At 39.6% G+C, this 11972-nt stretch overlaps 1 protein-coding gene across 1 annotated transcript; it reads left to right on the plus strand.

The window, feature by feature from the left end:
- The first annotated feature begins 4292 nt into the window (after positions 1-4292).
- On the plus strand, positions 4293-11642 carry LOC307157500 (scavenger receptor cysteine-rich type 1 protein M130-like). The gene is made up of 17 exons (XM_079869415.1): positions 4293-4639; positions 4998-5312; positions 5580-5903; positions 6023-6337; positions 6507-6830; positions 6904-7221; positions 7608-7910; positions 8138-8215; positions 8375-8689; positions 8793-8990; positions 9089-9172; positions 9689-9748; positions 9865-9921; positions 10268-10345; positions 10647-10709; positions 10914-10976; positions 11100-11642. Exons 1-17 carry the CDS (start codon positions 4582-4584, stop codon positions 11147-11149), a joined length of 3003 nt encoding a protein of 1000 aa, XP_079725541.1. The 5' UTR covers positions 4293-4581; the 3' UTR covers positions 11150-11642.
- The last annotated feature ends 330 nt before the right edge of the window (positions 11643-11972 follow it).

An 11972-nucleotide genomic window follows, 5' to 3' on the forward strand; every position in this document is an offset into this window, starting at 1 on the left:
GGCACCGGCTCAGGAACAGACACCGGCTCAGGAACAGACACAGGCACCGGCTCAGGAACAGACACAGGCACCGGCTCAGGAACAGACACAGGCACCGGCTCAGGAACAGACACAGGCACCGGCTCAGGAACAGACACAGGCACCGGCTCAGGAACAGACACAGGCACCGGCTCAGGAACAGACACAGGCACCGGCTCAGGAACAGACACAGGCACCGGCTCAGGAACAGACACAGGCACCGGCTCAGGAACAGACACAGGCACCGGCTCAGGAACAGACACAGGCACCGGCTCAGGAACAGACACAGGCACCGGCTCAGCGGTCATCTTGTCCGGAGACACAGGCTCGGCAGCGGCCATCTTGTCCGAAGACACAGGCTCGACGACGGCCATCTTGTCCGGAGACACAGGCTCGACGGCTACCATCTTGCCCTGAAACACAGGCTCGGCGGCGGCCATCCTGTCCGGAAACACAGGCTCGGCGGTGGCCATCTTGTCCGAAGACACAGGCTCGGCAGACGTGACATGAACAGGCTCGGTGGCGGCCATCTTGTCCGAAGACACAGGCTCAGCAGACGTGACGTGAACATTCCTGGGAATTTCTAGGATCTTGAATAGCATCGAAAAATAATCCAACAACGTTTCAGCAGGCGTCTTGTCAGGGGACACAGGCTCTGCGGCGGCCATCTTGTCCGGTGACACAGGCTCGGCAAACGTGACGTGATCAGTCTCTGGCTGGGCAGACGTGACGTGAACAGTCTCTGGCTGGGCAGACGTGACGTGAACAGTCTCTGGCTGGGCAGACGTGACGTGAACAGTCTCTGGCTGGGCAGACGTGACGTGAACAGTCTCTGGCTGGGCAGACGTGACGTGAACAGTCTCTGGCAGACGTGACGTGAACAGTCTCTGGCTGGGCAGACGTGACGTGAACAGTCTCTGGCTGGGCAGACGTGACGTGAACAGTTACGGAGGGAGCCTTTCTCCTCCTCCTGTGTTTTGGAGCTACCGGACTCTGGACCACCGGCACTGGGACCACCGGCACTGGGACCACCGGAACAATTACGGAGGGAACCTTTCTCCTCCTCCTGTGTTTCGAGACCACCGGAACTGGGACCACCGGACTCGGGACCACCGGAACTGGGACCACCGGAACTGGGACCACCGGAATAGTCACAGAGGAGGTCTTCCTTCTCCTCCTCCGTTTCCGGACCACCGGACCACCTTCTCCGATCTGATCACCGTCTGACATGGTGCTCTCCTCCTCCAAAGTCCTTTGAGCGCATCTGGAGAAATACTCAAATAGGGAAATGGAATTTCCCTTATCCTCCTCTGGAGAAAAAATCTCGCTCCGCTGAATCCACATAGGGCTGGTTCGTTCTGTCACGGAACACTAAACGAGAGACGAGGATTCAAGTGCAGAGGAGATTTAATAAACAAACACAGACGAAGTACAAAAACTCAGAACTCAGGTATCCAACAGACAGGAACATCGAGGACAGGTAACTCGGACAACGAACCAGCACAGGACTACAAACACAGGGAGGCTAAATAGGGGAATTAACAAAGGAGGGAAACGAGAAAGACAGGTGGGACAAATTAACCAATAATTAGATAACAAGATGGGAGGGGCTAGACAATAGACAGGAGAGCACATGGCACAAAACAACAAACACCCATGTGCAGCACAAAACAGGACAGACATGTGACAATAACAAATAACAATAGAATACAAAAAAACTAATACAAATTATACATTGACAAATTATGAGAAATACATGACACCGAAAAAGGAAAAGAATTGCAAACAGATAATAATTTAAGGCTTTTTTATTCTCAGAAAATTTAATTGAGAAGAGGTACAGTATTTTTAAAGTTCTTTCATAAAAAGAAGAAAGAGAGGTTTAGCATTTAGAATTTTAGATATTTCAATTTATGAATGTGGAATTTAGCGGGAACACGATCAGATTAATTACATAATTGATATTTTTTAGATTGATTATAATCAACAAAGCATATAACAAATCCTTCCAATACAACACACAATTCATTATAAATTTAATTACTAATAAATCCTAAAACATTTTCTTGATTGGTAAAAAGAAAAGAGATGTGCAAGCATCAACACTTTTTTTTCAACAGATAAAGGCCTTACTAACTGCATTATTCCAGTCACTGGTGGTTAAGGAACAATGTCCTGATGGAATAGTGTACGGACTGATCTATTATTATTTTTATTGGGTGAAGCAAAACACAATTTGCCAACAGGAGTATTGACCAAACTCAGAGAGACTGGAAGTAGAGATCGAGCACCTCTCAATGAAGCAAGAACACCTGGTTGGATTACAACTCTTCAAACATGAACAGCATCAGATGGATGTGACGCCAAGTTCGCTTCGAGTCGTTGTGGACGCGGCCGGTATAAACACGGTGAGTTATTGTGCAATTAATGGATACATTGCACTTCACTCGTGGTCATGGATTGAGTTGGCCGCTGTAATAATTAAATTGTTGATTAAATTGTTAAATCAACTAAGTAAGCTACTGTATAGCTGGAATCTCGGGAAAAGTTCAGACGGAACGGGAGAACGGAGCGGGTGCGATAGCCTAAATGAAGTTCGATAAATGGATGTTGCTGTTCAACATTTATTTAGGCTACAATAAAATCACTGACCAGCACACAGTGAACGCATAACTTGACGATCTGTTGTTCTAGGGGGAGATATTAACAGTTAAAAAGGAATCCAACTAATGTTTTATTTTTATGGCTTTATTTGACAGTTTCATTTTATTTTTAATAAACACTTAGGCCTACTTTTAGAAACGATTCTTATGAGGTTCTTATTATGAGAACCTGCTGAAAATACAATAAATATAAGCTTATTATATCATTGTCATTCTGTGTAGTCTATTGTATTAGTAGCCTACAATAGCCTATTTCATAAAGGCAGACAAAGAGTAAAATTAATGTGATATGAATTGAACTAGGGCGAAGTCTACAAAAGCGGGACATCAGCTAAAATGGGACAAAATAAGCTTTTTGGTGTAGTGCTTTTTAAAAAATAATTTGCGATAATGGTGAGTCTTTTTTGTTACTGTCCCAATTTACCTTAAAGTGTTTGATAAAATGGGAAGTGGGACATCCTATAAAATAAAATAGATAGCCTAATACATTGCTTAATGTGAAAAGTTGTTTTGTTTTACAGAAAATGTCACAAAAAGGAAAAAAACATGTCAGCCAAACAAGAGAGGTACAAAAACACAAAACAAAAACAAAGCTTTTTACTGAAAGGTCAAAGGTTATTACTGGTTCCAAAATGTTTTAAAAAGGAGCCCAGAGCTGTGCATGAAACATCATCAACACAATCCATTATAGAGTGTATGTTTTAATAAAGTTATTGTTTTACATTTTGAATAATTTCTATTAGAAAAGAATTTGTGCCATATCCTGTTGCAAGCAACTGTATTATCCAATCACAAACTAGATTAAATTGTGTGTCCCAAATTTACCTGAAGACGGCTATAGAATTAAAATGGGTTCTTTTCATTTTTGAGTCTTTGTATATCTTAAAAAAAAACACCCATATTCCTTTAAACAATCATAGCTGGAGATACAAGAGACCTTGAGCATTTGTTTAAAACAATAACAGTTTAGAATATATTTATTTGTATTTAATACACAGTTTACCAAAAAAGTGTCCTAATTTGAAGCTATAAACAAAGTAATTTACATTTTCTGCCAATATAAATGTAGGCTATATGAGAAGCTCTAACTTGGAACAGACTCTTTTCTGCTTCTCTTTATAATAAGTGTTTTGCTGCCTTCTGCTGGAGGAATTATGCATTGCAATATTAAACATTACAGCTACAAATGTGTTGAATATAATGCTAAATGATGAATATATGTGGAAAAGAAAACAATGTTTATTTACAAATGTGGTCTGAAACTTTTCTGTTTGTTGTACACAACCATTCCAGTTTATTTAATAATTTATTAACATACTGTTAATTGTGCTCCTTGGTTAGAACATAATAATACATTTGATATTATTCACATTTGTTCCAAAAATAACTTTAAAATGTTCAGTTTTAACATGATTTATATATTTATAACAAAGATCAAGTATTTTTGTGTGTGGAATAAAGTGTCAGTAAGTGAGCAGTCAGTCATCAGTCAGTCTTGTATGTTGTGTGTGCAGATACAGGCTTTGATGCTGAATATAACCTGCAGTGTTTCTCTATCAATCTCCTGTAAGTTTAGAGTGACTTTCTCTCCACGCTGACATATGACTGACACGAGTCTGTCCTCAGTGAAGTGTCTCTTCACACTGGAGGAGGAGTCCCGCTCATCAGCGCTCACACTTTATTGATATATATGGAGAAAATAAAAATGCTGCTGTGTGATTTGTCAGTGATTGTGTTTGATGATTTCCTCTGTTGTGTCTAATAAGGTAACAGTGAGTGTCATTGGCAGCTGTGAGAGTCTCTCTCTCTTTAGGGGACTGACAGGAGCCAGTTTCTTCAGTGTGTTTGAGGGAGCAGAGGAGAAACAGAGTCAAACAAACAGTGTGACGAGCAGAAGAAGATGGAGGGATTTCTGACACTCGTTTTACTCTCCTCTATAGTCACTATAACCACATCTGGTAAGTGCAAAATAGATTTTAAAGATGTAAAAATTAACATTTTTAAATAAGTAGTTTGCGTATGATTGCATATACCACTACTAACTGAATAGAAACCTTTGTAATATCTAGAAACTAAGATCTTGTGACACTAGATCATTAATTATCAGTTACATTTTATAAATTATTTGAGATCTTACAGGCAACCGATTTGTCATGCCCAGCTTTAGTTGTCCAGTTCGAAATATATATATATATATATATATATATATATATATATATATATATAATATCGAAATATATATTTCTATTTACCAACTTTTTACATCATATCTTGAATTTGCATGATTCGATCCCTTTCTCTCTCTTTCATGTACAGATTTTGAGACTGTGAGGATAGTTGGTGGTAACAGTCGCTGTTCTGGAAGAGTGGAGGTTCATCATGATGGTCAGTGGGGAACAGTGTGTGATGATTACTGGGGTATGCCTGATGCTGGAGTGGTGTGTAGAGAGATAGGATGTGGAGAGGCTCTAGAGGCTGTGCGTAAGGCTCGCTTTGGACAAGGATCAGGTAAAATCTGGATGGATGATGTGGAATGTACTGGATCAGAGTCAACACTGAAGAACTGTAGATCAGGAGGATGGGGTGTTAGTGACTGTGGTCATGATGAAGATGCTGGAGTCAGATGCTCAGGTGAGCGGCTCCATACATCACTCTGTTAATGCATCACTGATCAGACTTTCATTGATAAACATCTTATAAGCAATTTAAAATAATTTAATGTAATTTGTTGTCAGAGCAAATCATAAGCAGCTATTTAATGAGTAGTATATATTTTATTGTCTTAACAACTCAATTTTATCTATTTATAAAATCTATTATTAATGAAAGAATATTGTTTTATGTCCATATCATAATCATTATGACAGATGGTCTTCTCTTTTGTGTAAATATATTCAGAAACAATCAACTACGGAAGGTCAAGACTTGTGGACGGGTCTCACCTGTGTTCTGGAAGAGTGGAGATGTATTTTGGGGGACGATGGAGCACAGTGTGTGACGCTGCCTTTGACCAGCAGGATGCAGAGGTTGTGTGTAGAGAGCTGGACTGTGGGGCTCCTGTACAGGTGCTGGGAGAAGATGCTTTTGGAAAAGGAAATGGTCAGATTGGATCAAAAGAGATTCAGTGCAGAGGAAATGAATCGCATATTCAACACTGTCCATCATCAACCTCACAGAATATAAACTGCACCCATGACAACGACGTAGGACTGATATGTTCTGGTAAAATGTCAATGTTCAGCCTTTCTATAGAGAAATCAAATTGTTAAATAAAATGTAATTATTTGATCAGTTTCTTCTTGGTTTGATCAGTTTCAGTAAGATCTTTGTTCTTTGTCCAGGTTACACTGACCTCAGACTGGTCAATGGTTCTGACGTCTGTTCTGGTCGAGTTGAGCGTCAGTACTTCAGTAAATGGGGCACAGTGTGTGATGCATGCTGGGATATGAGAGCTGCCAGTGTCCTCTGTAGACAGCTGAATTGTGGGATTTCTGTGTCTGTTGTGGGATCAGACTGGTTTGGAGAGGGAAGTGGTGAAATCTGGGCTGATGTGTTTGATTGTGACGGGAATGAAACAAAACTCTCAGAATGTTCCGTCTCTTCATGGAGTCGAGCTGAATGTTCTCATAGACGAGATGTTGGAGTCGTCTGCTCTAGTGAGTCCATATAACTGACTTCATTAATTTCATGCCCCTGAAAGACTTAATAGTAGGCCTATAATGCAATATTTCAGTTTTCTTTATGTTCATTTATTTTTTTTATAAAATGTATTAATGTAAAGCATATTACCAAACTTGCAAATAAAACATGAGCTCTCCTCTCTAGATTCTTCTCTGGCTGTTCGTGATGGTCTGGTGCGGTTGTCTGGAGAGAGACAGTGTGAGGGGGAGCTGGAAGTTTCCATCCATCAGGTCTGGAGGAGAGTTCTGCTGGACTCCTGGAGTCTCACTGAATCCTCTGTGGTCTGCAGACAGCTGGGCTGTGGCTCTGTGCTGAACTTCTCCGGCTCCTCTTCATCCAGTCCTGAACACAGTCATGAGTGTGTGACGGGCTTCCAGTGCTCTGGGAGTGAAGCTCATCTGGGGAACTGCAGCTCTCCACAAACTCTCAACTGCAGCTCCACACAACAGCTGTCAATCACCTGCCTTGGTGAGAACAACATCTGGGCAGATTCTTCAGTTGTTAGTGATCAATAATGTGTTTTTCTCTCTCTGAATATCAGGTCGCGGGTCCATCAGGCTGGTGGGTTCTGGGGGAGACTGTGCAGGGAGGCTGGAGGTTTTTCACAGCGGCTCATGGGGGACAGTGTGTGATGACTCCTGGGATATTAAAGATGCCCATGTGGTGTGCAGACAGCTGCAGTGTGGAGTGGCCCTCAGTAACCAGCAGGTACCAGCCTGGTTTGGTCCTGGTTCTGGACCCATATGGCTGGATGAGGTGGAGTGTGAGGGGAATGAGACGTCCCTGTGGAACTGCTCTTCTCCAGGCTGGGGGAAACATGACTGTCAACACAAGGAGGATGTAGGAGTTGTGTGCTCAGGTAAACAGTAAAGTAATGTGATTGATTTTTAAATATATAATTTCAAATGTAATGTGCAGCTGGTAATTTTTGCAAAATAAACACCAGGATCATCAGGAGTGGATGGGTCATATTTTGCAACAAAGTCCATCTTACTGTATGATGGTCTGATAGACAGCGCTGCCATGGATGCCGTTACTTTTTAAATATTTTTTTATTGACCAAGCAGAATCAAGTAATACATAAGATTCATAATATATTATAAAAATATAATTAAGTATCTTTTTCAGATGCTACCAGTGCTAGCAGTGTGCATTAGCCTTGTATTAACCAGTTATTTTAGTGATATTTTAGGTTTAGCACAACTTAAACTCCAATATTTTTAATGCACATCCTTTTCCATCTAGAGTTTAAAGAGATCAGGTTAACTGAGGGCTGTGAAGGGAATGTGGAGGTTTTCTACAATGGATCCTGGGGTAATGTGTGCTGGAACCAGATGAACAGAGACACAGCGAGTCTGATCTGTCAAGAGCTGAACTGTGGAAGATCTGGTGTTGAATCCTCTTCTACATCAAGACTGGAATCAGCTCGTAACTGGCTGGATGAAGTGAAATGTCGACCTCATGATTCAAATCTGTGGCAGTGTCCATCTTCACCCTGGGGACAGAATGACTGTAATAATGATGAAGTGGCCAAAATCACCTGTTCAAGTAAGATTATGTTTAAATAATGTAAGATGGTCTCAGTAGTTATGTTTCTTTAAACACAATGTTTGTATATAATGTGGTGAATAAACTGTTTCTGAAACACTAATTTGATGGACAGAGCCTAAAATGATTTATGAGGCTTAAATTATGTTTTCACATTGATATGTTTCACTGAGAGAAGTTATGATTTTTGTGTCCTAATGTTCAGTTCTCTTAATATTTAATCTCAGAGGAGGAGAATCCTGAGTCTCCTCGGAGTCGTCTGACATGTTCTACCTCTCCATCTCCTCACCAGAGACAGTGTTCAAGTAAGATTTTTAATTTAAGACTGTTTTCCATTAAAATGTGAATTTAAAAATCATAATCAAATTCATAAATGTAATCCACTAATCATACATTTAAAGCTTTAGTGTGTTTTGTTGTAAATGTGTTGAAGCTGGTCAGTGATGTTTCTGTGTGTGATTTAGATCATGTTCCTCTCAGACTGAATAGAGGTTTGGGCCGGTGCTCTGGGAGGCTGGAGGTGTATCATAACGCTGTGTGGGGTTCAGTCTGTGCTGATCTGTGGGACATCAGCGATGCTCAGGTGGTCTGCAGGCATCTGGGTTGTGGAGCAGCACTGAGGGCTGATGGGAATTCAGTCTTTGGTGCTGGTGAAGGTGTTGTGTGGCTGAACAGAGTCGAGTGCAGAGGGAATGAGATTCACCTGTGGGACTGTCCTCTCTCCCTGAAGAACCACACTGACTGCTCCCACAAAGAGCACACTGGACTCACCTGTGCAGGTCAGAGCAAAACACTGACCGATAAAAGTGATTTTCACATCATTTTAGTGCTACTAACTGTGTATTTGCATGATTTTTAATCTGTCTGTGTCTGTTTTGACAGATCTGACAGATTTGTCAGTGTCCACTACTCCTGCCACAACAACATCAGCTTCTCCTCCAGTTTCTCAGACAGTGCGCTCAACATCAGTCACTCCTCCAGTGTCTCTCTCTGTGCTTGTGGTTGTACTGGGAGTTTTGCTCTTACTGCTCTTAGTGCCACTGCTTATACTGATTCAGCAGAACAGAGTGATGAGGAGAGGTAGGAGAGATCCAGAGACTGTCATATTGTGTGTTATTCAGTGTGTGATCAGTCATGTGTTGTGAACTGACAGCAGGTTTGTCTGTCTACACTCACAGCTCTCTCTAAGAGGAGACACAGGACGAAGACTGAGGCCGTTTATGAGGAGATTCATCACAGACACAATCACTTCACTCAGAGAGGTGAGACATGAGCCGTGAATCTTATTTAATATTATTAATAAGAGAGTTTGTCAGACACTTAATGTTCATCTATTATTAGTCCTGTTAAACCTCCGGCTTTAAACCAGATAATTCCTCACAGAAAACCACAGAGCTGCAGGTGCATGTTTATGTGTGTGTGTGTGTGTGTGTGTGTGTGTGAGTGTGTGAGTGTGTCAGTGAGTGGCTCTTCCTGTATTTTGATGGTATAAGGAGGGGTTCATATGTTTGCAAGTCTAGGTGCAGGTGTGTGTGTTTGTCTCTTCCTGTGTGTATTTCTGGAAGGCAGTGAGGAATGGGTTCATGTGAGGATACATGTGTGTTTGCTAATAGGCCTAAAACTTAGGATTTCTGCCTCTAATGCTTTTAAAGTGTAAGTAATTAATATTTGTGTTGTGTTGTAAGTAACACAATGCTTCATGATCCAAAGGAGAAATGAGGATTCAATCTGTATGGAATAATGAATATGTTTCTGACTGTTCTGCTCTTCTTTAACAGGGAGTCTCGTCTCTGAAGAACTGCATTCTGGGTATGAAGATGCTGATGAGTTTCTCTCAGGTTAGAGAGCTGAAGTAGATTAAAATCAATAATTTGATTTAAAAGTGTAAAAAAAATATTTACACATTTTAACACTAATTCAACTGTTCACAACAGTAAAACTTTTATCTTATTAGAAAAAGAGTTAAAGACTGCATATTATGATGATGTCACCAATGGCAGTGTCCTGAAAGGTCAGTGATCCCGCTGTGTCCCAATCAGAGGCTGTGTCCCAATCAGAGGCTGTGTCCTCCGGAGGTTGCATCTGAAGACTGCATACGTCACTGAGGTGGTCTCATTTAAGAAAAATAACCGTTAGATTGCAAAGTAAGAAAGAAATTTCAGTATTTTACACCTCATGAGGAATAACAGTCAATTTGTATTACGGTTACTTCTCTTAAATGCGACGACCGGAGGACACAGCCTCTGAATTGGGACACAGCTAACATTCATTACCCTAAACCTGCAACAGTATATTTTACATTTATTTTGATTCCCAAAATATTAAAAAATGCCCAAATTATACATGTTTTGATGCAGAAGAGATGAAGAAGGAAATCACACCGGGATACTATGATGATGTCATCACTGATGGACTGAAACCAGATCGTGAGACAGGTGTCATTCGGTTATTCTATAATAAAGAAAATATTAAAAATATATTAAAATCTGTATATATGTATATATAGAAATATATATAGATTATATATTGTCTCATGTTAAATTTACAGAATACACACCTGAGAGCTATGATGATGTAATGACAAGTGGACTGAACTCTATCAAAAATGGTGTTTACTTTTTATTGTTATTGGTGTTTTTTCCATAATCCTTTTATAGTGATTTATGATATTATGTATTAATCCCATTACATTGTAAGATATAATGCAATGTTTGTTCTGTCTATATGTTCATGTAGTGGACACACCAGAGCATTATGATGATGTCATCATTAATGAACAGATCTTTCGAGATGTAACAGGTGAGTCACACAGAACTGCATTTCATGATCACCTTCACCCACTAATATTGAACATTTCTACCATTAATGAATCATCACGACTTTATCAGGAGTAAATCTAATAATCTCAGACAGTCATGAGGTGAAAGAGATCAATAACATCATTAATGACACAAGCTGATTTACAAACTACAATGTGAGGTTTTTATTTCACATGTGAATCAGAGGGAGATCAGGAGGAGTATGATGATGTGAAGAACAGCAGTGAAGATGAGAGGAACCTGTTGGGTAGGTTATTGTAACCTTTCTATAACATATATCTGTTTTTATTTGTTATGTTTCTCATTTAAACTACATCTTGGTGCATTTATAACAATGAAAATATGAGTTTGCTTTTGTTTTTAAAAACAGACTATGATGATGTGGAGGAGGAGTCAAATAAAGAGGGAGGAGCCATATGACTCACTGACCACACCCACTGCCTCTTCATCCAATCATATTACAGTTCCTGGAGCTCCTGGGAGATTCTTATGTTGTTTCTAATGCATCAGTGCCTTATGTTTTTATGCTATTTCAAATATTTTTTGTATGAAATGCTACATGCACCGCAAAATTTGATTCAGTATTTGGCCTGTTATTTTTCTATTGATATCAACGGATACTCAAAAGATATGTTTTTTAATCAATGAATTAATTTGTATGAACTTAATGAATTAATTTTTTTTAAGAGCATTTGCAGGATAGTGGACAAAAGAAAATGTAGGGAAATAATTTTTAGTTACAGTATTTTAGGCAGTTGACAGCACTATCCAATGACAACATTTCAAATCAGTTTAGAGCATAACAATTCCCAATGCAATTTTATTTAATACATTTTAGTGATAACAACAAAAAGGTATGCAAAGATAATTGTACGAATAATTTTGGTCATCAATAAATAAATAACACACATTTAAACACCGATCTCAACTGCAGTTTATTGTGTGATGGTCCATTTTAAATTTAAAATGCGTAAAAAAATTGAAAGTTTTTATTTTGTGGTTGATAGAATATTTTGCATTATCTCATCTGCAGGTTGATGTTGTACTGTCCATTCTTGGCTTTTCTTTTCAACAATTTTTCAAAATTTCATAATTAATTTCATAATTTAAAATTTTCATCTTTCAAAAATTCATACAGACAGACATAATAAAACATGCATCAATCATTTGCCAAATAAGTGACAGGGTGATGAATATGTTTACATGATATTAAATACAGTACATTCACTAAGACAAGGTAAAC

Source organism: Squalius cephalus (assembly GCF_949319135.1).
Source record: "Squalius cephalus genome assembly, chromosome: 4".
NCBI classification, from domain to species: Eukaryota; Metazoa; Chordata; class Actinopteri; order Cypriniformes; family Leuciscidae; genus Squalius; species Squalius cephalus.

What these genes read in the sequence shown, in the direction of transcription:
- LOC307157500 (XM_079869415.1), top strand. Translation starts at nt 4,582, where the DNA reads ATGGAGGGATTTCTGACACTCGTTTTACTCTCCTCTATAGTCACTATA. An exon ending in TGTTGGAGTCGTCTGCTCTA is followed by an intron (nt 6,338 to 6,506) that starts GTGAGTCCATAT and finishes TCTCCTCTCTAG; the next exon opens with ATTCTTCTCTGGCTGTTCGT. An exon ending in GAACAGAGTGATGAGGAGAG is followed by an intron (nt 8,991 to 9,088) that starts GTAGGAGAGATC and finishes CTACACTCACAG; the next exon opens with CTCTCTCTAAGAGGAGACAC.